This window comes from Electrophorus electricus, unplaced genomic scaffold, assembly GCF_041902795.1.
Source record: "Electrophorus electricus isolate QZ-2024a unplaced genomic scaffold, ASM4190279v1 Scaffold47, whole genome shotgun sequence".
NCBI lineage: Eukaryota > Metazoa > Chordata > Actinopteri > Gymnotiformes > Gymnotidae > Electrophorus > Electrophorus electricus.
The window spans coordinates 507,578-531,038 of NW_027658765.1; the positions used below are offsets into that span (position 1 = coordinate 507,578).

Genomic DNA, 23,461 nt, shown 5'->3' on the forward strand with positions numbered 1-23,461 from the left:
TAGGTCTGGGTTACTTATGGCTTCTTCCAAGAGATCAACCCGCGGTATATATACTTCAGCTAAGATTGCTGTGCAGTCTTGTGGATCTCCATCCTCCTCCGTAGGAAGGAGTGTAGCTGGGTTCAGTGTTATACACCTTTTGACAGTTATATTAGGCATATCTAAGAGGGTGGTGTGGTATCTCAGCTACCACTGGGCTGAGAAGTGTGACACTCTTTGGTCCTGCAGTATTCGGTGTACTGCGTGTGGGACTAAAAGAGTAAGATGGGAGTATGCCACTATGGTTTAGGTAGCGAAATTAGGGCTTGTGGTCGGTTTTGAGACAGCTTGTGTGTATTTCCCTTAATGATATGCCCCAAGAACGTCACTTCCTCCTTAAAATTCTGTAATTTTGCTCTACTAGGTCAGTTAGATGTATGTTACATCTGAAATATTTCCATCAGCTTTTACGCAACATACTAAACAAAGGTTAGGAACAGGCTAACTCAAATCAGGCTAACTCTCAGCAGGTCAAAAGTACTTCAGACTGCAAACTATGATCTTGTATTTTATCAAATTTTATCATAATTGTAACGCAGGGAGGATTGGCAGGATACAAAAGAGGAGCCATGATGCATACAACGATGTTTATTTAGAGACATGGAAGACAACGTAGCAATAAGGCTATCGTGGGATCAAACACTGACAACGTTAACGTTTACACAAAGGACTTATATACGCAAACAATAACAACACAACGAAGGGCAGGCGTGAAACACAAGTGAGCGTGGCCACACGGATGAACACACACACACACACACACAAGCAAACGCACACGGGGAGACGTTTGGGGGGAGGGGCCGTACCGTGACAAGAATATGTTCACACATGCTCTCTCTCTCTCTCTCTCTTTCTCTCTCTCTCTCTCTCTCTCTCTCTCTCTCTCTCTCTCTCTCTCTCTCTCTCTCTCTCTCTCCCCATCCTTTCAGCCTTTGGGTTTCAATAATACCCCCAGGGCAGACAGAGCCACTATTCAAGCAATGTAATATTCTGTAATATTCTGCTCTGGCTCCTCCTACCTCTGCAATGACATCCTCAGCTTTTATTTCAGTGGGTGTTGCATAGCCACTCATAAATATAAGTATGCCCCTGCCTGAGCTCCTGAAATTACTACAGCCTATTAAAAAAAACCCCTAATGAGTGAGCTTTTACGTAACATACTAAACAAAGGTTAAGAACAAGCTAAATCAAATCAGGCTAACTCTCAGCAGGTCAGAAATACTTCAGACTGCAAACCATGACCTAGTATTTTGTCAAACATGTTTGTTATTACATTATCAGTGACTTAGCCTTGTTAAAGTAGATGAGGGCTTGTGGTCGTGAGAGAGTGACAATAAGCAGCAGCATAACCTTGTAGAGCAGCACCTGCTCCGAGTTACGCATACGCACCAACGGGTCCGTGCATCTCTGACTACAGGTGAACAAACCGGTACAGTGTGCTGGCGTAAGTGCCATTAACCACTCTAAACTGGAGTTTTGAGTGTATATACGTGGAGGAAGGACAAGTAGTTAAAGAGCATTTCGTCTCCACATGTGTTGTGGTTGCTGGCGGTACTGGTCAGCGCAGGGCACGTGTGTCAAAGCTGGACATACTCCTGTCCAGTGATCTGGCAATGCAAAACAGAGACACTGAGCTGCAACAGAGTTCCAGAGTTTTAACAAGAATTTTGACTTATTGACAACTCGCATATAAGAACAAAGTGAAAGATTTAAGATCATGCTTTTATGTTTCCAGAAGATTAACTCACCTGCCTTTCAGAGACGTGCAGAGCGGAACTTTCAAAAAGCTTATCAACGTGATGAGAATGTGAGGTTTAGGTTCATCTATAGTGTTACAGTAACAATGTGAAATATGGATATTGAGGTCAGCATCACTTAAGAGTGTATGTGTGAAACATCCTTGTCACCATAAATGTTGTGTTGTTACAAAATTAAGCAGTCCATCCAGTTTCATTTACCTGATTTATTAGCAGCCTGTGCCCACGGTCTGACTCAAGTATTTTTATTTTTATTTCCTCCATGTTGTTTATAATAGGCCTACAGTAAGAAATCCTTTTAAAGGTGATCGCCATTTCTCCCATTGTATACTGTTGAAGCATACGAGTTTTTATTCACTGAGAGATATGTCATTTATGGGGATTAGGTACAGCGCGTTTTGTTCAGGACATTCACGACGATATATGGGCTAAATGGGATTGTAAAATAACTAGCTAGCTAGCCATGTATTTAGACAGAACCTGAATTGTGTTACATGGGGATTTTTATCCCATGTTTTTAAGGCTGCGTTATGTACAGCCTAGCATAAATAAATACGCAAGAATGCAGAGCACAAATAGTCCATAGTTTATTTTCCCTTCTATATAAGCCCGCAGGTTCATAGGTGACTAGCTTTTATAATTTCATGTGTAATTTGAGCATAATGGTGGAAACTTCAAAGAACAATATGGAAAAAAAGGAGGGTTGTTTACATAATTGCCCTTGAAAAAGTTTATAAGAATTAAACTCTTGTGTACCCCTCCGACATTCTCCGGAGGGTCCCTCAAAAGCATGTTTATATTTAAGTTGCAATAAAGGACGGGACCAGAAATTCTCTTCAACTAATTCTGATATCAAGTGGAAACAAGTTGTCAGGTTCTGGTCCGCACCGAACCAGGAACGCAGACACAGACACGTACACACATATCCGCACAAATCACCCACGACGACCACTGCTCGGTTCACAATCACACACTTATCAACCATCACGATCACCTGCTTCTAATTAACTCTCTCCCTATTTAAACCCCTCATGTACCATCCTCCAGTGTTTCCCATTTAGCATACTGTGGACTAAAGCTGAGCCTGTCTTCATGAGCTTCCACACATCTGTGTTTTTAAAACTTTTTGGCAGTGCTTTGTGTGACTAATATCCTGCCTTTTTATCCCTCACTCATGTCTTGCTCAGGTGTCAATATGTCACATAACTAAATTAGTGTTCTATTATTTTCTTAATTTGTACAAGAAGTACAAATATGTAGCTATCTAACATTTATAATGTGTATTGTTTCTTATTTTGTTAACATTAAAATGTAAAACCAAGTGAAAACATTTAAATGTAAAAACAGGTTTGACACTGCTTTGGATCTAGTGAAAATACTAGAAGCTGTCAACACCATGACCTGAGCAGTCTGCATTTAACACAGAGAGAGCCAGAGACAATGTACGACAACAACCAAAGGTATTCAGATCTTAAGGGAATCCTTTTACTTAGTCTTCAATTATGCACTCCATAGATGTCATGAGGGACAGCCTCACAAGAAAGGAGGCCTGGTGCATGGCATGCAGTGGTGCCTATCATGCGAACACAGAGAGAGACAGAGACAAGGTAGCAGACAACAACCAATGGTGTTCAACTGCTGTCAGGTCTTTCTCAGTAAACTTCAGAGAATGAAGTACAGGGCAAGCACTTGAACATGCACATGTTCTTCCCTGGATACAGACACTTTGCCTCAAAGACAGTTGCCTCACAGGTTTGTTCCAAAATGACTTCCCTTGTCACTTATTCCCTTATGCAACAGGAATCGAAAAGAAAGGTGTGAGCAAGTACACCCTCCACTGACAAGCTCCTGTTGTTTAAGTGTAAATGGATTCTGTGACTTGAACAAGTCTGCTCCTTCTCTCATCCAATATAGAAATTGCTCACCGAACTACAATGAGTGAACAAGGTCTAATGAACTTGCTGTGAGAATGATCTCAGTAATTAACTCAAAAAGGATACGCTCAGAAGTGATGATTTTTTTTAAAGTAGGAAGGATTTTGATATTTCAAGCTTGCCAGCAGAACTAGCTAGCCTAACCTGGGATGACAGCCAATGCACAGCATCACAGCTGGGGGAAACGGATGTGAAATGTCAGTTTAATCGGCAAGGCTCAAGGCAACAGGGTCCTGTCCCTTGACTTAGGTTGATCTAGAGGTATTTCAAGAAACTTCTCAAGCGCACTTTAGTGGCAAAGAACAATATTTTCACTTGAACAGGGACCACAGATTAAAAGTCTGATGCTCTACTGACTGAGCTATTCAGGAGAGAAGCAATATCAGAAACATTACAAGTGCAATGTACATGTATGCAAAGAAAATTGAGTTCATGTGTATCGCATTAAGATGTCAATCTGCCTATGGAACATAACACCTCTTACGAGGCTCGATTTTTGCTCTCAAGCTGCTATGGTTTTGTCATGTTGTCTAAGAGAAGAGGCTTTGGTCGGTGGAGTGAGTCTTTGATAACTAAGATTGTAACTAAGATTGAAACTGCTCACCGCACTACATCGAGTACACAAGGTGTAATGAACTTGCTATGAGAATGATCTCAGTAAGTAACTCAAAAAGGATAGGCTCATCATGATGCATTAGCTAACATTCGGCACTCATACACAAGTGTGAATGTTCAACATTCATTCAAGCATCTCGAGGTCACAGTCTGTAGTGTGTACAAAAGGAATCTAAAGAAAAGGTTTGAGCAAGTGCATCCTCCACTGATAAGAGATATAACTTTAGACTCCAATTGTAACATTAGAAAAAAAGATGTACATACAGTCCATTTGTTTAAAATGTTCTTTGATGTGAAGCTCATATTATTTTGCCCCCACTTACGCAGAACTTGATTGTTGGAAGAATACAACAGGGGAACTTTCAGTTGTACTTCACATGACTGACACTGTGTAGACTTTAACTAATGTACAGTTGTGTAGCTTTAGAGTTGTGTACAATTAGAGCAAGTGACCTAAGCAACATGTTTTGCATACACAGTTTGCCTTAACAAATCTATCACTTCATCATGGTCAGAATATTTGTTATAGATACATGTAATGCTTCAGCATTGCTACTAGTTCTAATACACTCAAACTAGTGCACCAGAGTGGGTGATGGTAATGGTACTGTTTGAAGCAAACCTATATGACTGGGGTTGGGCTTCCACACACTGTCCCTTTCTCCCAATTCACAGAACGGAAACGACTCGTTTTCAGCCTGTTTTTTTTTTTTACACAACCAATTTCCAACCTCTATAGATATCGCTTGGAATTCAACAGGCACCTGTTGCTACTGCACCTTTAAGACGGATGTAAGATAAATGAGCTCCTTTATGATTGGCTGCCCTGTATTGTGCTTCATTCAAAAGGTACTCAGAGCTGAAATGCCTGAGAAAGGCAATTTAAGTGGGTGTGCTAAACCTCTATAGGCTGACTAGGCAGAGATAGGTCAATAAAGTGTTCTTGTGACATTAGAAATACAAATTTCAATATGGGGGCATTTTTGCAGCTAACTAAAACACTGACCTAGTTAAGAATTTTAACATTTAAAATAAATAAATATATAATATATATTAAAAGGTGAATGTTACTTATTTCACTCTGAATGTAAAACAGTCCATATTGTGTTAAATGGGATTTCCATCCCATGTTTTTAAGGCTGCCTTATGTATAAAAAAGCAAGAATGCAGAGCATGAATAGGTCAGTCTTCCATTCTGTATCACATACCTACCCTTGATAACACTGTGGTAACTGGAAAAAAAACAACCCTTTTTACTCAGTTGTCACTACTTCCAATAGACTTCACGCTAATCTCATAGAAGTCCACCCCTTTCCGTGTCCTCCGGAAACAGCACTTCCGTTGTGTTGTGACAGGATTTGTTCCTGAAGTTGTATGCGTTTTCTAAATTTGCACCGCATTTCTAAAGTGTGTTACCACTTTGATGAATATGCTTTGTGTATTTGCAGCACGATGGGTTTTCCAGGACACCGTAATTTATGCATGTTTAATTCCATCTTTTATTCACGTACTAAGCCCAACTCTATAGGCTAATATTTATAAAACCGAGATAACCATAGAAACGTCTTCATCTGTGCTTGATACTTTCACGGAAAAACGGAACTGCTGCTTGTCAAGCTTGTTTCATCAGGTTTTATATCATCGTCATGACGTGTTTGAATTGATCCCAGACATATGCAGTCCTCATCAAAATCCATTCAAGTCCTAGGCTGTGAGTAAGCTATGTTCTCTCTCTGGTCACAGTTGGCAAATAAATTATGCATATAGATTGTGGGGAAAACACTTTAGCACGTGTTCTCCAAAGAAGTGTCTTAATATGAGCTATCTAGCTAGTTCCAATGTCAACTGTAATCATAACACTGGGTTTCTCTCTGTGCTCAGGTGGCTTATTCGCATGCCAGTAACATGTTAGCGATATTGCAGTAGTGTGATTTTTTATGTTGCCCGTGATGAAAGGTGACAGCGAATAAAAATCCAAACATTTTTTTTGTTCAGGTCTTTTTAACGGTCAAAACCCACACATATTTATCTAACAAAAAAACCAGGTTCCCTAAACTATCCCACATGTCATACTGAAGAAAAAAAAATCACTTGTTGCTAAGAGATAGTAGAAGCACAGTAATCCGCTACCTGTAAAAATAACTGAACGTTACAACTCTGGCTTTGAATACATTCTTATGGATTCTATTTACAGTGTGGTTATACAATAAAATAAGTTGTACATTAAAATAATTGTAATTATTTACAGGTGCACACGTTTGCCAGAGCGCAAGACTAATTGCGTTTTAAAGTAACAATGCTTATAGATGTATGTCTAGAGAAATTAGGGCGCAAATGTAACTTTGTAGCCAGTTATCTATGATAAAACGTAACCTGTCATATTTGGAACATTTCTCCTTACCACAGGGCGAGACAGTGAGGATTTTAGGAAAAACATTACGCTACCTGAATTTACCAAACTATACTGCGGAAGTTAAAGAATCTTACGTTTGAAACGCTTACACACACACACACGTAAATAATATTTATTTTCAAGAGGGTGAAAACGTATGAGAACTGAGAACTTGCATCAGTAATGACGAAATAATACATATTCATAACATCTAAGAGTCAAAACTCCGTTTTAAAACAAAACAATGAGGTGCGCTGTATCGCGAATATCAGTTAAAGGACCTGTAAAAACCATATTTGATATTTTACTTAATTCTCTAATCGAGTAGATCACAGATTCGAACAGGATGGGCTGTGTTTGCTCGTGTATGAAGGTATGTATGTTTTTTCCTACACTTTGGGAACGATTTTAAATACGATAATCTGAAAAGGATTAAGATTTATTGTGCATGTCACGGAACGCTTCCACTGGTCACGTGGTATGGCCCGCCGCGTGCACTGGGAGTTCTTCGTTGACTGTCTCGTGCGTAACCTTGCCTATGTTGTTCAGCACACACCTGCATCGGTTTACTCTTGTCATGTTTGTATGTATTTAAACCCTTGTTAGTGTGTGCCTTATTGTCAGTCGTTGATCATGTTCGTGTTCACGGTCACAGTTTGTGTTATACGTGAGTGCCGGTGTCTGTATCGTATGTTAATAATCGTTAATAAACGTCTCCGTGGAGCGAGTCTGTACGTCCTGTTCCTTGACCAGCGGCACTCGGGCCGTTACAGTGCGTAACTAATTAGCATTTTCCTGTTAAAAAAACTAGCGCAAATGCAGATGATTAAAAAGTTTTTTTTGTTTTGTTTTTTAAATCAAAATGAGATTCTTGTAAGAATACCGAGATATCGCTAAGTCGCGATAATACTGCATATACAAATCAATACGTTTCTACAATGCTTTTCTACAGAAAAAGAAGAAGGAGAAAACGAATAGAAGTTGGTGGAGACACATAATCTCATCCTCCAAAGTGTCTGACTCCTGCGTGGCATTAGACGGTCACGCCGCGAATGTGACCACCTCCACTTCTTGCCCCTCTTCCTCTGAGGGGTCCCTGATCTTCAGTACTGCTTCTTCCTTTTCACCTGTGGACATATCCCACAATGCCTCTTCTACCCAGTCGTGCCTTCCTGGTCAAGCCTCCTCCTCCTCCTCATATGAGTCGCTCAGGACTACAGCAGTGATTGTTCCTGGTTAGAGCTCAGCAGATTTGATCATGTTGTTCAAATGCATAGTCTGTTTTTGGTTAAGGACATTTACTCCAAGTTTCTGTTCTCTATACAGAGGCTGCAGATAAAGATGTGGACTCCGTGCGCATTGAGAGGTGGGTACATTATCAAAATTAATCTTCGTGGCAGAGAAAAGTGTGGCATGGTGGTTACCCAATGGCACTGCCATTGTAACTTCCTTGGGGCATAAAACGAGAAAAAACATCATTGTATTTTTCATTCTTCACACCTTTATCTGTCTAAGGGTTGTTATGTGAACATTTTGTGCATAACTGGCCACTGTGTATTCATCTCTCCCTTCTTTTCTGTCTCTCAGGTTTCCGGCTGTTCTGATGCAAGCAGACACTCGTGTTCAGCCGCGGAATTTATTGGGACAGCTGCTGCACGTCCTCAGGAGTAAAAGGAGGCGTCAGATTGGTCAGGGTGAGGGCCAAGGCCACACCCCCATCCATTCCGCTGTCGAACACCTCAACATTCGGCAGCTCGGGTAAAGACGAGAATACACACCGCGTTTTACTACACAGCCTATTAAGAGTAGATGATTTTACAGTTTACACAGGTGAAGCTCAGTCTTTTTCTCCTATACAAATACAAACATATTGTAATTAAATGAGCAGTAAGTCATTTAGCAGTTCTTCTTCACATTATGAAACAGCCATTATACTGACATGTAGTGGCCTGGATGTTTCAGAGCTTGTGCACTAAATCTATTTTTAACATGGATGACCTGTTAGGTTTCCCAACATTGGGAACAGCTGCTATATGAACGCCACTCTGCAGTGCCTACTGAGTATCTCCTGCTTCTGGAGACCCATCAGAGCTCAGTCATCCTGCTTGACGGATCCTTCTAGTTGCCAGATGCTCAGGTACCCGTTCAGAACCAGAGGCTTCACATGGGTCTAAATGAACTGTTTAATCATGAGTGCTTAAGGAGGTGCTGTGATGCTCAGAGATATAAACCACTTGGTCTCCCTGTTGCTGTGTGTAGATGTTTTTCAGATCTGCAGCAGGCCCGGCTCACCACTCGCAGCACAAAGCAGAAGGTGCAGCTCCTGGGAGCCCTGCTTGAGTGTGTTTCAGCCCGCTGCCCTGCATTCGAAGAGGACTATGAACAGGTCCAGCTAAATGGCCCCCTCAGCCATTCAGAACACATCAGAACCTCACGCAGTACCCTGCAGGAACTGCACACGGCCACCTTTGTTTTCTCACCGTGCTGCTGTTGAAGTCCAGGAGCAAATCCTCCTCTGATGTTCTCCTGTGCTGTCCTCCACAGGATGCTCATGAGTTCCTGATGCTCTGCTTACTGCAGCTGAAAGAGGAGGGAGAGAGACTCAGGGCCTCTTTCTTCTCTTACATCTGCCCTGTGGCAAACTTTGAGTTTCATATCAAGTCTGTGCTCACATGCACCAGGTAATTAGGTATCACTGTTGCATATCTCCTTTGTGTTAATGGACTGGTCTTAACCAGTCTTAACGTGTTTGTTTAAAGTACATTTTCTCACAGAGAGTAGGCGCTTTCTCCGGACATCTCTGTTTAAAGTATTCATGAAAGTTTCATAACATACATAACTTAAATATGAACATTTAAAATGCTCACAAGTTCAGCTTGTATTCATCACATAGCTTTCAAATCTCAGAGAGTGTGTGAGTTTGGGAAAACATAACAGACATGGACTGAGCATTCTAAATGTTTTCTGCTCTGATGCTTCACATTAGATAAGATGTTATCTACTTGTAAAACTGAGCATATTAGCATGTGATAACTCAAACTGTATAAGGGATGCAGGAGATTATTTCTGTGCAAATGTTGTAACATTTCTGTTCTCCATTTTGTGAAAGCTGTGGAAAGCAGAGCTGCAGAGTGGATGTTTACAACCACCTCTCTGTAAATCTGAGCCCTGCTACGACTGACAGCCTACACACTTACTTTAAGGTCGGTCACCTCACACACCCTCTTTGGATAAGGCTTCATTACCCTGTTGTAAAGGAGAGAATACAGTTATGACATGCTACCATTTTGATTTTATCACTCTCAATGAAAGGGCCTCTTTCTTTTTTCAGCCAACACTACTGGAGCGTTTTTGTGAGTGTGAAGCAGGCTGCGAGGCAACTGAAGAGGTGGAGTTTTTCACACTGCCACGGTGAGTCTCGTCTGACGTAGATGACCTTAAAGAATGAGTTTTAAACCAGTCCAACACACACACCCTCCTCCACTCACACACACTTCCAGTCCTTAAGTCACTTTTCCTCTTGGAACAGTATTTTCGTCCTCCACCTTAAGCGGTTTGACATGCTGGGCCAAAAGCTCTCAGACGTGATGGACGTCCCGTCCGAGCTGGATCTCTCTGCCCTTCCTGGGGTGGCTTCTCTCAGGCAGCAGTCGAGGTGAGCTCGTACCATCAACCCGTGCCCACATACTTCTCTGTCCACCCATTCCCATTTAGCTACAAAATGCCGACTGAATGGCTTTGTGGTTTGTCCTCAGTGGAGCAGCGGGAACCCAGGACAAACCGCAAGAAATGCAAAATGATAAACTGGGGGAAAACTCCAGTCCCCAGCCAGGTAGAGCTGTGCCATTTTCTTACAGTGGAGTGATAATATGGCTGTGTATTAGTATCTGCCATAATGACTAAGTTCTTTTAACCCATCAGTAGTAAATGAGAGAGGAGAAGGACAGGGAGCTAGAGGACAGCAAGTAAGCCTACCGGTGAGGAGAGAGAGAGACCAAAAAGAAGAGAGATGCAAGCTGAGAGAGACACAGAGACAGAATGAGAGAGAATGAAAGAGGCCTGTTAATACAGAGATGGCGTTCGATCCGTGATGCGTTTTCAGTTAATCGTATGAAAAAAAAGATGTATTTGTTTGTTGCAGGAATGTGCACCCACTGGCACCTACAGACTCCAGGCGGTGGTTTCTCATTTAGGTGACAGCATGGACCATGGTGAGTAATCTGACATTATTTATACACGTGCAGTAGAAACTATTAAATGACTAAGGACCACCGACTACTCCGACAGGCCACTATATCAGTGACACAGCTGAGGGAGAAGGACAGAGCTGGTTGTCATTCAGTGACTTAAAAGTATCAAGAAGCACTGAGCCAGCCATCCTGAAGAGCAGGACAAAAACAGCCTACCTGATTTTCTACGTGCACAGGTAGAATCTCACCTTTCAGACTTAGGAATGTAGGTACCTCAGTCTAGGAGCACTCTAACAGAAACAAGTTTTACAAGCTTATATATGTAGGGAGTAAATTAGCCTTTACTGTGCCCTGGGACTGCAGGTCTTTTGTGCATGACAGGTGAGTGAGGCCTACTCCCAGCACCGGTTGGCAGGTGCTAACCTTCTTTCTCAGTCCTTTCACCCTTCCCTCTCTGTAAAAGAATTAAAAAAATTTTAACCCATTAAAATGAGCCATTTTTTATTCTCCACAAAATAGTAAATGCCCCCTCTGGCGTTCTTGTTAAAACACTTTTTCCATATTTTTATCCCATAGATTTATAACATGAATAATACTATACTTGTCAAGTCAACATATTTAGATGAGGTGTCCTAGTGTCAGTTATTGTCTTCTAATCGCTATTGGAGATGTACAAGTCCCCATTATTTATCCCCAACATTGTTCATACTAAAAGATACATTTCTTTTCCAAGTAGCACATGGCAGTGATTAAACACCTATTTACATGGACGTCACTTCCATCGCCACATATGAGAACACTACCAGGGTGCTTCACTGACAGAGGAAGAGCTTCAGTCCTTTTTGAGAAATAACCAACTTGTATTTTAATTTGCAGATGTTAGGAGTGAACCAGCATCTGTCTATAGTTCTTTTAATTGTGAGCACACATATTTAAACCCTTGTTTTGTTGTTGTTTGTCAGTGTTTGACCCCATGTATGCTGCTTTGTTGTGTTTTAAGACTGCCTGTTATGTTCTAAGTAGTGTTAATGCTTAATGTTCTTCATGTTTGGTTTTGTCTTGTTCTGTATGATAATAAACGTCTGTGGCATCTGAACCACAGCTCATCTTTGCATCCGGCTTCACGTCACAGGAACACCGACCGTTGAAGGTTGCCTCGAGCCAAGGGAAAGAAGAAAAAGGGGAAGAAGCAGTGTAGCTGCTTCTACCCAACCCATGCAGGAGAATCCTCCATGCTTGTGGGAACACTCCCTGTCATCACATCGGGGGAGAGTATCTCTGGAGGATTTTGGGGGGGCCCTGGTGGTGGTCCAGGATCAGATGCTGCAGAGTCCTGCCTACCTTCACTGGATTACCGGGACCCGTACGATTACGACTACCAATATCCAGGGTCTGACTCTGCAGGGTCCTACTCTCCCCCCACGGACTACCAGGAGGACTATGAGGATTACAGCAGGAGTGAGGAGTATGTTGACGTCGGCCTCAGGTCGGACACCGAATCCGACCGCTCTGAGGATCCATCAGTGGAGGTGGAGGAGGCCCGCCATGAGGATCCTTCCTGTGGTTTATAGACAGGGTCAGAGGACTCTGAAAGCGACGAGCCTCCGATGTTAGTGCTTAATGTTCTTCGTGTTTGGTTTCATTTTGTTTTGTGTGTTAATAAACATGTCTCATGTGAACCACGGCTCGTCTTTGCATCCTGCCTTGTCTCCCACGTCACAGAACAGCAATTCATCTACACTTCTCACAGATAAAACTATCGCTAACGGCGAAGAATAAACATGTTGCAAAAAAGCAGTAAGAGCTAGTATGCAGAAACAGTGGTGTTAGCGCAAAACAGTTTCAAAAACAGGAGTCTCCTTATGAAGGAAGGAGGTTCTTATGAACCTCTGTATTTTGACAGCAATTACTGACCATGTGCCATTAAAACCATGCCAGGTATGGTATTAATCCACAAAATAGCACATCAAATCTAATTATTTGGCTATTACAGGGTTATGCAATATTCCCTCAACTCAGCAAAATGCAACAGCTTGAATTACTTAACTGATTAATAATAATAAAAAATCTTTCCGGACTATAAAAACATAGCTGACCCATTCGAAAGATTAAACATCCAGTGAGTGTGTATCCTGGCATGTTAAGGTAAAAGGCGTCTCCGACTGGAATACATTTAAGCGGTTTCGGGCGCCATCTGGTGGCGACTTGGAGTCCTTATCACGCTCTCATTTCTTTTGTATGGCGGGACAAATGTTTTGTTATCCTACCTATCGAGCAGTCCTACCTAGATTTAATGCACTTATGTACATTAGCATTAGTCCAGGCTTCTGGTGTTTATTTTGGATGCATATATTATAATTAGGCTACTGTGGACATTTGTATTTTGTATAGCTACAGCACCTGTACTTCACACACGTGTAGTAATCAGATCTAGAAAGTTGCCAGCCCTATTAAAACATTAGGTTTATAGTATAATAGTTTCATTAAACAGACAAAGCGTTAATCACAATAATTTGCATGATGATTAATCTTGAACCAAAAATCTCGCCAGGAGCTGTAGTTCTCTTTCCAGACACACACCCAATAAAACTGTGCTTGATCATTTCTTATTGATAGCCACTGACTATAGGATCAATAGAATAGTACAACCAAATAACCTTTAATGTTTTGCTTTACTGTAATACAATTTAGAATTGCGATGTTACCCTTTTAAGAAGAACTGAACACATTGTGACAAGAGCAACTGGATGAAGCTTTATTGACATGCTGGTCAAGGACTCACATCCAATATGTTTAAAATACATTAATTGAGGCCAAGTGCAGCATAAAAAAATATTTTAACTTCACACAGAACCAAAACCATCAACATCAAAATATAAATGTATAAAAATATGGGTATTGTTAAAAAAAATGTTAAAAATGGGGCCTCCCACAGAAAGGCATGGCACAGTCAGCGACTTCAATTCAAAGTTTTTTATTCAAAGTAAAAAAAAACAAAAACAAAAAAACACTTGGGCAGGTTGGTGGCGCTCTACACGAACTTGGGCAGACACTTGGGGCTGAGCGGGATGTATGTGGACATGTCGGAGTGCTGCGCCGTCACGCAGCTCATGACGTTCGCCCGCCGCAGCTGGGAGTTGGGGCCAAGGAAGGGAAGGAAGGGTTAAACAACAAGATGAGTGACGGCAAGGAAAGTGTTAGGAAGGATTTCATAATGGCTTTAAAAAGACGAGGCGAGGGCACCTGGTGGGCTGGACTTTGGTGTCATCTTCGTCCTCCGAGTCGCTGGAGATGATGATGACGCTCATAGCTGGGCTGGGCGTGTCAGAGATGATAATGGGCTCCGATGCGTCGCCCATGCCATGCACGGGGGAGGACACAGGTCTGGCACAGGGTCAGAGGAGCACGTCAACACTCTCAACACACACTGCACACTCGAGTGAACACACACAACCTATCACCAAAGTGTGATGGCACAGAGCCATCCAGCACTTGTTACAACAGTTGTACCCACTATGCAGACCCACACACTAGACCAGTAGGTCTCGAGTCCTGTTCTAGGGTTCCCTTGCACTGAATTAGTGTGGAGTTTTAGCGCTAATGCCAACCATTAAAAAGTGCAATAAGAAGCAGGGAGTACCTAGCCCGGCTCTCTGCTTGGCGATCTTTTGACCTCTTGAACCCGCCCTGCTGTGCCGGTTGTCCCACCTGGCTGTGCTGGGCGAGCCAGCTGCTGAAGGTGTCATTGAGGTTGGCAGCTGTGCTGGCCCCGCCCCCCGCCCCACCCCCACTGCCAAACAGGCTCTTGCTGCCATCACACCCTGTGCACTGCCGATTGCAGATCTCCATTTTCTGGAAGCAAGATTTCACACTGCAGCGAGAGAGAGAGAGAAAGAGAGACACGGGCGGGGGGCAAGTTACAGTACTACCATTTGGATTTGTAAATTAAGATGGTGTTCCTTAATTTTTTTTAAAAACTGTGACATGTAGATTGGAAGGCCTGGAACAACTCACTGGGCACTTTGAGGGAACTGGAGGAGGTGGCTCATGGTGACAAACGGGTGCTTCAGGGCCTTCATCGGCGTGATCCGTTTGTCAGCGTCCAGCGTGAGCATCTTGTTCAGCAGGTCGATGAACTCCCGCCGGTCTGCCTTCTCCGCCGAGACGTCTGCGCCTTCCAGACTGGTCGCATTGACCTGCGTGAGAGACCCAGGGGTGAGTCATATTAAACACCAGCAGAGGGCACCGATCCACCTAAGACGCAGCAAGTTCTGCAGCAAGTTACTATGCATTGCTCTGCCTTTCGTAGATGCCGTTCTCCAGAGCGATTCATGTGCGTTCCTCATTATAACGGCACGAACGCTCGACCTTTGAGCTAGCACCTTGCTCAACCTGCTCTACAACGTGAGCCGTGGAAGCTGTTTCTCACGTTCTTCAAATTCACATCACAACAGTAAAGCAATGCGTACAGTTATGTGCACAAAAGCCAAAATAACCTGCATCATGTCGTCAAGACAGGTGAAAATGTACTTCCGTGTCTCTTTGGACTTGATGCCATGCTCTGCCTCATGCTCTGAAGGCGTCTGGAGAAAGGAAAGAAAAAAAATCAACCATTCAGCTCCACCATAAAGTTACATGACATCATTAAGTTACATCCCTTATGAAACAAACACATGGTATTTGGCATTTAAAGACTGGCAAACCTTGAGTCTCCACAGGGGGCAGCTGGAGTCAGGGCTCCTGTGGAAATAATAGTTGCTCTTGGTCCCTGCGCTCAGCAGGTACTCTGCTGGTAGGCCCTGCGTCTGGGAGATGTAACGGATCTGCAGAGACACCACACGGCAAGAGGATTACGACTTTATTTTGTGTTCATCCTTCCATTTTCAAAATGCATGTATAAAAAAAAAAAGAAAAGAAAAACAGGCCATAGAAACTCTTATTTATATTATTCCTAAAAATAAGCTAGCCAAAGCAGCAGCTAAAAGCTCAAACCATACATTCACTCTCTTCCTTGCTAGCCATTATGGACTCCCTAACAAACTGCATAGTTAGAAGAACGGCCATTTCCATTAGCAACACTACGCCACTCTTTTCACAAACAAGATTTACGTCTTCATCACACAGTGAGAAAAGTGTGAAAAGAAAGTGAAAGAACCGACCCCAAATCAGCGAAATTCTACAGAGCTCCGTGAATCCAAGCCCAAGATGCGTGAAAAAGACTAGGCACAGCTCAAAGGCCCGTGTGCTTACCTGATCATATTCAGAGGCTCCCGGATACAGGGGGGAGCCCAGAAACAGCTCGGCGATGACACAGCCCAGCGACCACATATCCACGGCCTCGCAGAAAGGGAGACCCAGGATGATCTCAGGTGACCTAGACCAAAAACACAGATATCGCCATCATGAAATCAGTCTCGGCTGATTCCGTAGTTTGTGGTGATTCGGCGGCAATTGCTTTAACACAAACGGTGCTGAATTCATTCATGAAAATGTAAAAGGTTTAAATAGTATTTTGTTGATGAGTCCAGGTTTTTTTTTCCCCCCTACACACCACTTTACATTACACACCCACTATTCTAACATGGAACTATATGCAAAAATGCACTGACACTACAATGATGTTCTGTTTTCCATTAAGTAAATACAGAGTATCAATGCAGTTAAACACTGTTACTCGGTAAACAACACGGTTAATTAACGGTATAGCTACAATGCAACAGCAGTTTTGTACAGACATGACCAATACTAATATTACCAAAGCCTGCAACTCGGAGCATCTTAACTAATCTCAGACATTGAAGAGGGTTCATCAGGTATTTTGCTAAATAACAGCACTCACATGAATCACTAAAATTAAACCACTTATAAATCAAATATGAATCAGTCGTGCTCCAGTTAACTGTAATGCTTATCACGATTTTAATGTGTAGCAGGGTCATCGCAACTGCCAAAATGTGCAGCTCTACTCTAAAGCACACTCGAGTGCAACAAGTGCACACTTATTTCTAACACGCCTCAGCACGTGTCCCTCACCGGTAGTATCTGGTCTGCAGGTAGCTGGAGCACACGGCCTCGGAGACGTGGCTAGCCGAGCCGAAGTCGATGACTTTGACCCTGTACGGCTGCCTGACGGGGTCCACCAGCATGATGTTTTCGGGCTTGAGGTCGGTGTGGATCAGGCCCAGGCTCTTCAGCTTCATGAGCGCTTTGGCGACCTGCTGCAGCACGGGCCGGACGCACTTCAACAGAAGCGGGCTGAACATGCTGTCCTTCAGGAAGTCGTAGAGGCTCTGCCCCAGCATCTCGAACACCAGGCACATGTGCTTCTTGTGCTGGAAGCACTCATACGCACGCACGAAGTTGAACTCGTCTGCGTTCTCCCTGCTCAGCCGTCTCAGGATGCTCACCTGAGGAGGAGCAAATGAGGAAAGACAGATTTAATTTTTCTGCACTTTTTTTTTTAATACACATCCAAACAGGTATGGCTTATGCAATTGTAGCTAAGCCTTCTTTTTATAGTAAGCTTCAAGCTGTCGATGTGTTATCTGAACTAGTTCCTACTGATGCTTTGAAAATTAGAACTAGTGTGCTGATACCAAACACAAGTGTTTTTGTGCTACCCTGGCTGTATACAGATTCCACAGTGTGAGTTAGCACATCTGATACCAACAAACAGAATCGGGGCTACAGCTGATTCCATATCAAAAGCTCCAAAAAAGCAGGCAAAACTTTCCCACCTCGATCTGACCCTGTCGAGCAAAGAATGGATGGTTTTTCAGGATCTTGATGGCAACCATTTCATTGGTGTCCTTCTTGGAGCATTTGGCCACCTGGCCAAAACTTCCACAACCAAGGTAGTGCAGAACCTCGTAGCTGTTGGAGGCAGAGCAGAGGATTTCATTCTGCACCAGCTGGTATTCGCAATCACTTATCGATTTGCTGCTATCTGCGGTACAACCGGAGTACGCAATGGACTGGGTGGAAGAGGTGGTTGTTCCGCTCCTGGCCACGCGCTTGGACAATGAAGGGGTGTAGAGATCCTCCAGGATCTGTACGCTGTCGCTGCTGTGTTCCCCTTCTCTCTTCCTCTTCAGGCTGCACCGCTTCTGACGGGCGTCTTCTCCCCGCTGGCTGGACGACGACGCAGCCTTGTCTGAGGCTCCAGAGGGGGAAAAGACCAGGGCAGGTAAGCCATCGGTTGAACTGAACCCTGGATCCGAGGGCCAGGGCGTCCCCGGCCGAATCCGAGGACCAGGACTCCGCAGGTAGTAATTGCTCTCGAATTTTACTTTCTTGGCGATCCCACTGGAGGAATCTGAAGGGGAAGAGAATATTCCTTTAGGGAAAGATGAAAACAGGGCCACTAACCAAAGGAATGCTATGCAGATCTAGTTAGGGGCTATATTCAAAATTAAAACTAAAACAGCAGATTTAAAAAAAAACAACAACAACAACAAAACACGATCTATGATTTAGCTAACGCTAGCTAGCTAACGCTAACGCTAACCGCTAGTTAACTTCATAACTTACCCTCAGTGTTGATTATTTTCCCACCTTTAACCTTACGGAAAGAAGGCTCAAGAAAACCGAACGGATATAATTCATGATCATCCATGTTGTTCTGTGGTTCTTAATTTAAAGAATTGAAATTATTAGCACTATATCGACCGGAGTGAGAAGATTTCCACCAAATATCAATTCGCTACTCTACGGACTCTTCGTTCCATGGCAACAAGGTGACATGGACAGGTGTAACGTCATAAACTGCTGCACCTACGGGCCCAAACTGGCAGACTCATATAAATCACTTGATAGCATCGAATATTAAATACTACATTTATCAACATAACATTTCTTAGGACTAATACATGTACCTGCTTACCGATTTCAGCCGTCTACATGCATCCGTTCTCCAGAATCCCACGCTAAATATTTTGTGCTTTTCTGGTAAATTTCCACAACAATCGTGGCTGTCATTTTAAATGGCATTTTAAAACATGCTTCCAGTATAAGATAACTTCAGATTTTGTCAAAGAAAATTCAATTACATAAAAAGTGGGGTGGGTGACTTCATATGTTTCCTGGGCAAGTGGCGTGATTGGCAGGTGTTTCAACAAATGGAGGAGGTGTAGATGAAAACGTAGACCCTTCACTTGTCTTATTTAGTTCTCCTTTTAACCGTTTAAAGGTCCGCGTGCTGTCAATCAGCTTCCCATTTATTATAAGAATGATTTGAACGCCAATACTTTTGGACATCATGGAAAGGAAGAGGCTTATTTGAGCTGAAGTTTATGTGGAGTTGTTTGGGAGCTTCTAGCATGGACTAGCTACAATGTATAAAGTATACTATTTCTTTACAGTATTATGGTATAGATTCTGTGGATTCCATATATACATTAAATGTAAAATGTTGCCCAGTTATGTCAGAAATAGCAAACAAAAACCACAGGCTCCAAGTTACTGAAAGAGAAGTATTAAATGAGGTCCTGGTAGAGCATACGTGCAGGTTTGTCAGACATGTTCATGAGGAGTTTAACTGAAGCAAAATCCTCATCACACACCCAAGGAGTCAAAGCCTGCAAAATCCCCAAGTAGCAAGACTGCATCCAGGTAGCACTTGCTGATGGAAAGCAAAAAATAGTGCTGTATCCTGCTCTGTGCCTCATCCACTGTACCAGTCTCTTAGTATTGGACTTAGTGTGGTTAATCAATCTTTGACTGTGCTGATTACATTTATGTCATTTAGCTGACACTTTTATTCAAAGCGACAATTATGACTGAGTACGATTTGAGCAATTGAGGGTTAAGGGTTTTGCGCGGGGGCCCAACAGTGGCAACGTGGCAGTGAACCAGCAATCTTCCGAGAACAAGTCAAGTACCTTAACCGTTGAACTACCACTGCCTGTGTTTATATATTGTACTATTTAAAGATTTTGCAGTTACTTGGATTTTGTCAATATAGCAACATGCCCTCAGTCCAGCAGAACAGGAAATCTGAAACCTGATAAATTACCTGTTTCAATTTTTGTTTTCTATTTTAAACACACACAATCCCAAAAAGATTTCTCTGTAGTAATACAGTTCACTACTATAGTTATAGAATTAGCTCCAATTACCCCACAATATCCCTTTAAATTAAGCCAAAATTCAAAGTCTGAGGTGAAGATCCTATAAAGGTTACATAAGAGCTTGATGTTACATGTGTTTTGAACAAATACTGCCACTAAGTGCCAAAGAACTATTTTTTATAGTTACACCTCCCATGGAATTCAAAATACAACAATCAACTTGTTAAACACATTAATCACACATTGCATTTGAGATACATTTAATACAGTTTGTTAGTCTGTTTGTAAAAAACACTATTTTTTTTTAAAAATGAAGGCATTAAAACAAACAATAAGCCCAGAAACTACAATAATCAAGTTCAATAATCGAGCTGATGTTCAATGTCCGAATCCCTCATGTCTCTCCGTGTTCCTCTTCCTCTCACAGGCAAGGATACAGGCTTTCCTCTGGCCAAGCGAGTAGGCCACGGGCCAATGGTAGGGCTGGTCAGGGAGCTGGTGACGAAGGGAGCTGCTTCCTGATCTATCGTGGGATGACATCACAGACTGCTGGACCTGTAGGAGGAGCCAAAAAAAAAAAAGGGCACCAAGATATCGATAGGTATGTCAATATTCCCAGGCCCCAGCTAAACTACTGCCCAACATTGGAAACCTATTATAGCGTGTAATTATTATGAACCTATTATAGCGTCTAGATTCCACTATTACTGCCTCGTAGTAGCAGGGCTCTGCTGTACTATAAATGTGTTTCTGTCTTCTACTAAAAGTCTCTTTTGGCAGTGTAATTTATTTTGGTCAAATGGCTGCATGACCGTTTTCAAAACAAATTTATAGAGGTGTTGGTGAGGTGATCCTTCCTGAGTTCCCCGGCCAGCAGAGCATGAATGACCTGAGTGGGCGAGCAGCTCTGCACCATGGCACCGAGCGCAAGGTCCTTGTCCTCCCTGATGAAGAGGTTGCTTTCGCCCGCCTTGTGCGGCAGCATGCAGGCAACCAACTCCGCCTTGGCGTCCATGGCCCTCCACAGGTCGGTGGACATGTGCGCCAGTGTTGTCATGGAAGCACGCGACACCATGGAGCTCAGATTCTTCAACTGAGACAGTGGACATGGGGCTCAGGTGTTCAGGCACGCCATGGGGATGTGCCTGTTTAAACACGCCGATCGGACTCATCCGATATGTGGCAGATTTACTTGGTGTGTCAGAGAAGGAAAAGCATCAGTTTGTACTACCTACCATGTTTAAGGACAAGATATTCCTCGCTAGAACATTCCAAATTGACTCTTCATCAGGTTAGAACCATTTTGGTCACAAAACAGAGCAATTCCAGCTCGGACAGCAAAATGCGAAGATCCTTTTTGGGCCATTGTTTATATGATTTGATTAGAGAATCTTTTGTCCCTGAGAGGGCCCCTCTGGACCACAGTCAGGCACACATCGTGGAGCTTGGGAAGCAGGATGTCGGTGTGGTTCTGGGCCAGAGACTGCACCAGAGTCAAGCTCCCCTTCTTCTTCTCCCTAAAACAGCGTTAGAACACGGTGTACATACCTGGTGTTATGATATCGGTAATGCTAAACAGGTTTCATTAATAAAATCAACTTTTAAAAACACAGAAACAAATGTATTCGCTGTCAGGGTGACCCTCACTAATTTTTATATTTATTTTTCCAAAGCATGCCATTTGTGTATTTTTAGGTATGCTCTGTAATTATAGCTCTTTGCCACCTGCCTGAAGTGGGGCCGCTCTTCTCTGACAGCAGCCTGTGGGCCGCGGATCCTTCGCTCTCTCTGGGGCTCATCCAGTGGTGGGAAATGGCTCACAGAGGAAGCATCTGCCTCAGAGTGGGAGCTACTCTGGCTTTTCCTCAGGGGATCAAATCAAAAATCAAAATCAAAAGTTATTTATATAGCGCTTTTTAGAACAGATGTCACAAAGCACCTTTACAAATGTCCAAGTCCAAGCCACCAGTGAGCAAGCCAAGGCTGACAGTGGCAAGAAAAAACCCCACTAGAGCATGAGGAAGAAACCTTGAGAGGAACTAAAACTAAACGGTGGGCCCATCCTCCTCTGGCCGACAACAGTCACCACAATAATAACAATTACCGAGAAAAATATAATTATAAAATGAAAAAACAAGTAAAGTGTCTTGGTACAGGTAAAGAACCTGCACCTTTCGATCTAAGCAGACATGGTGGTTTATAATGAACTAAGAGTTCTCTAAGGAACTGTGGGGCAAGACCATTCAATGCTTTGTAGGTAATTAGAAGTATTTTATAATCAATATGAAATTTTATTGGGAGCCAATGTAAAGTATCTTAGATAGCCGTGATGGATTCAGATTTTGTCGTTCTAATGAGCACTCTGCCTGCTGCATTTTGAACTAGCTGGAGCTTGTTTAACCACTTAGTAGTACAGCCTAATAGTAGGGCATTACAATAGTCCAATCTTGAAGTAATAAATGCATGGACTAGCTTTTCTGCATCATGTGAGGAGAGCATGTTTCTAATATTAGAAATGTTCCTAAGGTGGAGAAAGGCCTTCCTAGAAATATTATTTACATGAGCTTCGAACGAGAGACTGGGATCCATGATACCGCCAAGATCTTTATCTGTGAGGGAAGATGTGACTGTGATTTCATTGAGGTTCTTTGAGTAATTAGAGGATCTAGCTGTCTCTGTGTCTAATAGAAGCACCTCTGTTTTGTCAGGATTAAGTGAGAGAAAGTTTCTCAACATCCTTTATGCATTCGGTTCTGATTCAGATATGCGCTTAGCTGCTGAACTACAGCTTTTTCTAGGATCTTGGAAATAAATGGTAGGTTTGAGATCGGTCTGTAGTTTGACAGCTGACATGGGTTGAGGTTAGATTTTTTGAGAAGTGGTCTGATTACTGCAAATTTGAATGATTTAGTAACGTAGCCAATATTTAAGGATTAGTTTATTAAATTTAGTAAAGGTTCAATTACTTCAGGTAGAATTTCTTTAAGAAAGTGTGTGGGCAGTGAATCTAGTAAGCACTGGAGGACTTTGAGCGCAACATCAGATATGCAATTTCTGGCTCTTGGATAGGTGTAAAAGATTCAAAAGTCATTTTTGGCTTGGTTGTTCTTGGTTGTACCTAAGTAGTTGCCCGATGTCATATTAATGCTCTTAACGTTATCTCTAATGTGCTTTATTTTCTCATTGTAGAAATTCATGAACTCTTTACTACTATGGTGGTGATGTAATCTGAGCATTGGTGTCAATCTTATTCTTAGTTAGATGGGCAATTGTACTAAAAAGAAATCTAGGATTATTTTTTTCTTTTTCTATTAGGTTTGAGAGATAAGCTGTTCGAGCGGTAATAAGTGCTTTTCTAAACTTGAGAAGGTTCTCCTTCCATGCAAGCCGGAAGACTACAAGCTTAGTGTGGCGCCATTTACGTTCAATTTTTTATTTAAAATGTGAAAGTGTTTTGATTTAAATT

General features: G+C 42.5%; 2 protein-coding genes across 2 annotated transcripts; one reads left to right on the plus strand and one right to left on the minus strand.

The window, feature by feature from the left end:
* The first annotated feature begins 7,676 nt into the window (after positions 1-7,676).
* On the plus strand, positions 7,677-12,575 carry LOC145656111 (ubiquitin carboxyl-terminal hydrolase 29-like). Its single transcript, XM_081709515.1, has 10 exons — positions 7,677-7,972; positions 8,064-8,103; positions 8,325-8,495; positions 8,743-8,874; positions 8,997-9,123; positions 9,282-9,418; positions 9,847-9,940; positions 10,069-10,148; positions 10,267-11,163; positions 12,030-12,575. The coding sequence occupies exons 3-9, from the start codon at positions 8,341-8,343 to the stop codon at positions 10,394-10,396; spliced, it is 855 nt and encodes a 284-aa protein (XP_081565641.1). The 5' UTR covers positions 7,677-7,972; positions 8,064-8,103; positions 8,325-8,340; the 3' UTR covers positions 10,397-11,163; positions 12,030-12,575.
* Positions 12,576-13,958: 1,383 nt separating this feature from the next.
* On the minus strand, positions 13,959-21,034 carry LOC145656099 (homeodomain-interacting protein kinase 1-like). The gene is made up of 10 exons (XM_081709509.1): positions 20,917-21,034; positions 17,665-18,080; positions 16,961-17,334; positions 16,178-16,301; positions 15,631-15,750; positions 15,424-15,510; positions 14,942-15,123; positions 14,568-14,798; positions 14,185-14,311; positions 13,959-14,057 (listed from the first exon to the last, which is right to left on the minus strand). Exons 1-10 carry the CDS (start codon positions 21,032-21,034, stop codon positions 13,959-13,961), a joined length of 1,878 nt encoding a protein of 625 aa, XP_081565635.1.
* Positions 21,035-23,461: the final 2,427 nt, after the last annotated feature.

Bases quoted from the DNA above. Each gene is read 5' to 3' on its own strand.
- LOC145656111 (XM_081709515.1), top strand. From the start codon at position 8,341: ATGCAAGCAGACACTCGTGTTCAGCCGCGGAATTTATTGGGACAGCTG. The intron at 8,875-8,996 runs GTACCCGTTCAG...TGCTGTGTGTAG, and splicing joins TCTAGTTGCCAGATGCTCAG to ATGTTTTTCAGATCTGCAGC. The intron at 9,124-9,281 runs GTCCAGCTAAAT...TGTCCTCCACAG, and splicing joins TCGAAGAGGACTATGAACAG to GATGCTCATGAGTTCCTGAT.
- LOC145656099 (XM_081709509.1), bottom strand. From the start codon at position 21,034: ATGTCCACCGACCTGTGGAGGGCCATGGACGCCAAGGCGGAGTTGGTT. The intron at 17,335-17,664 runs GTGGGAAAGTTT...GCTCCTCCTCAG, and splicing joins CTCGACAGGGTCAGATCGAG to GTGAGCATCCTGAGACGGCT. The intron at 14,312-14,567 runs GTACTCCCTGCT...ACCCTGTGCCAG, and splicing joins CAAGCAGAGAGCCGGGCTAG to ACCTGTGTCCTCCCCCGTGC.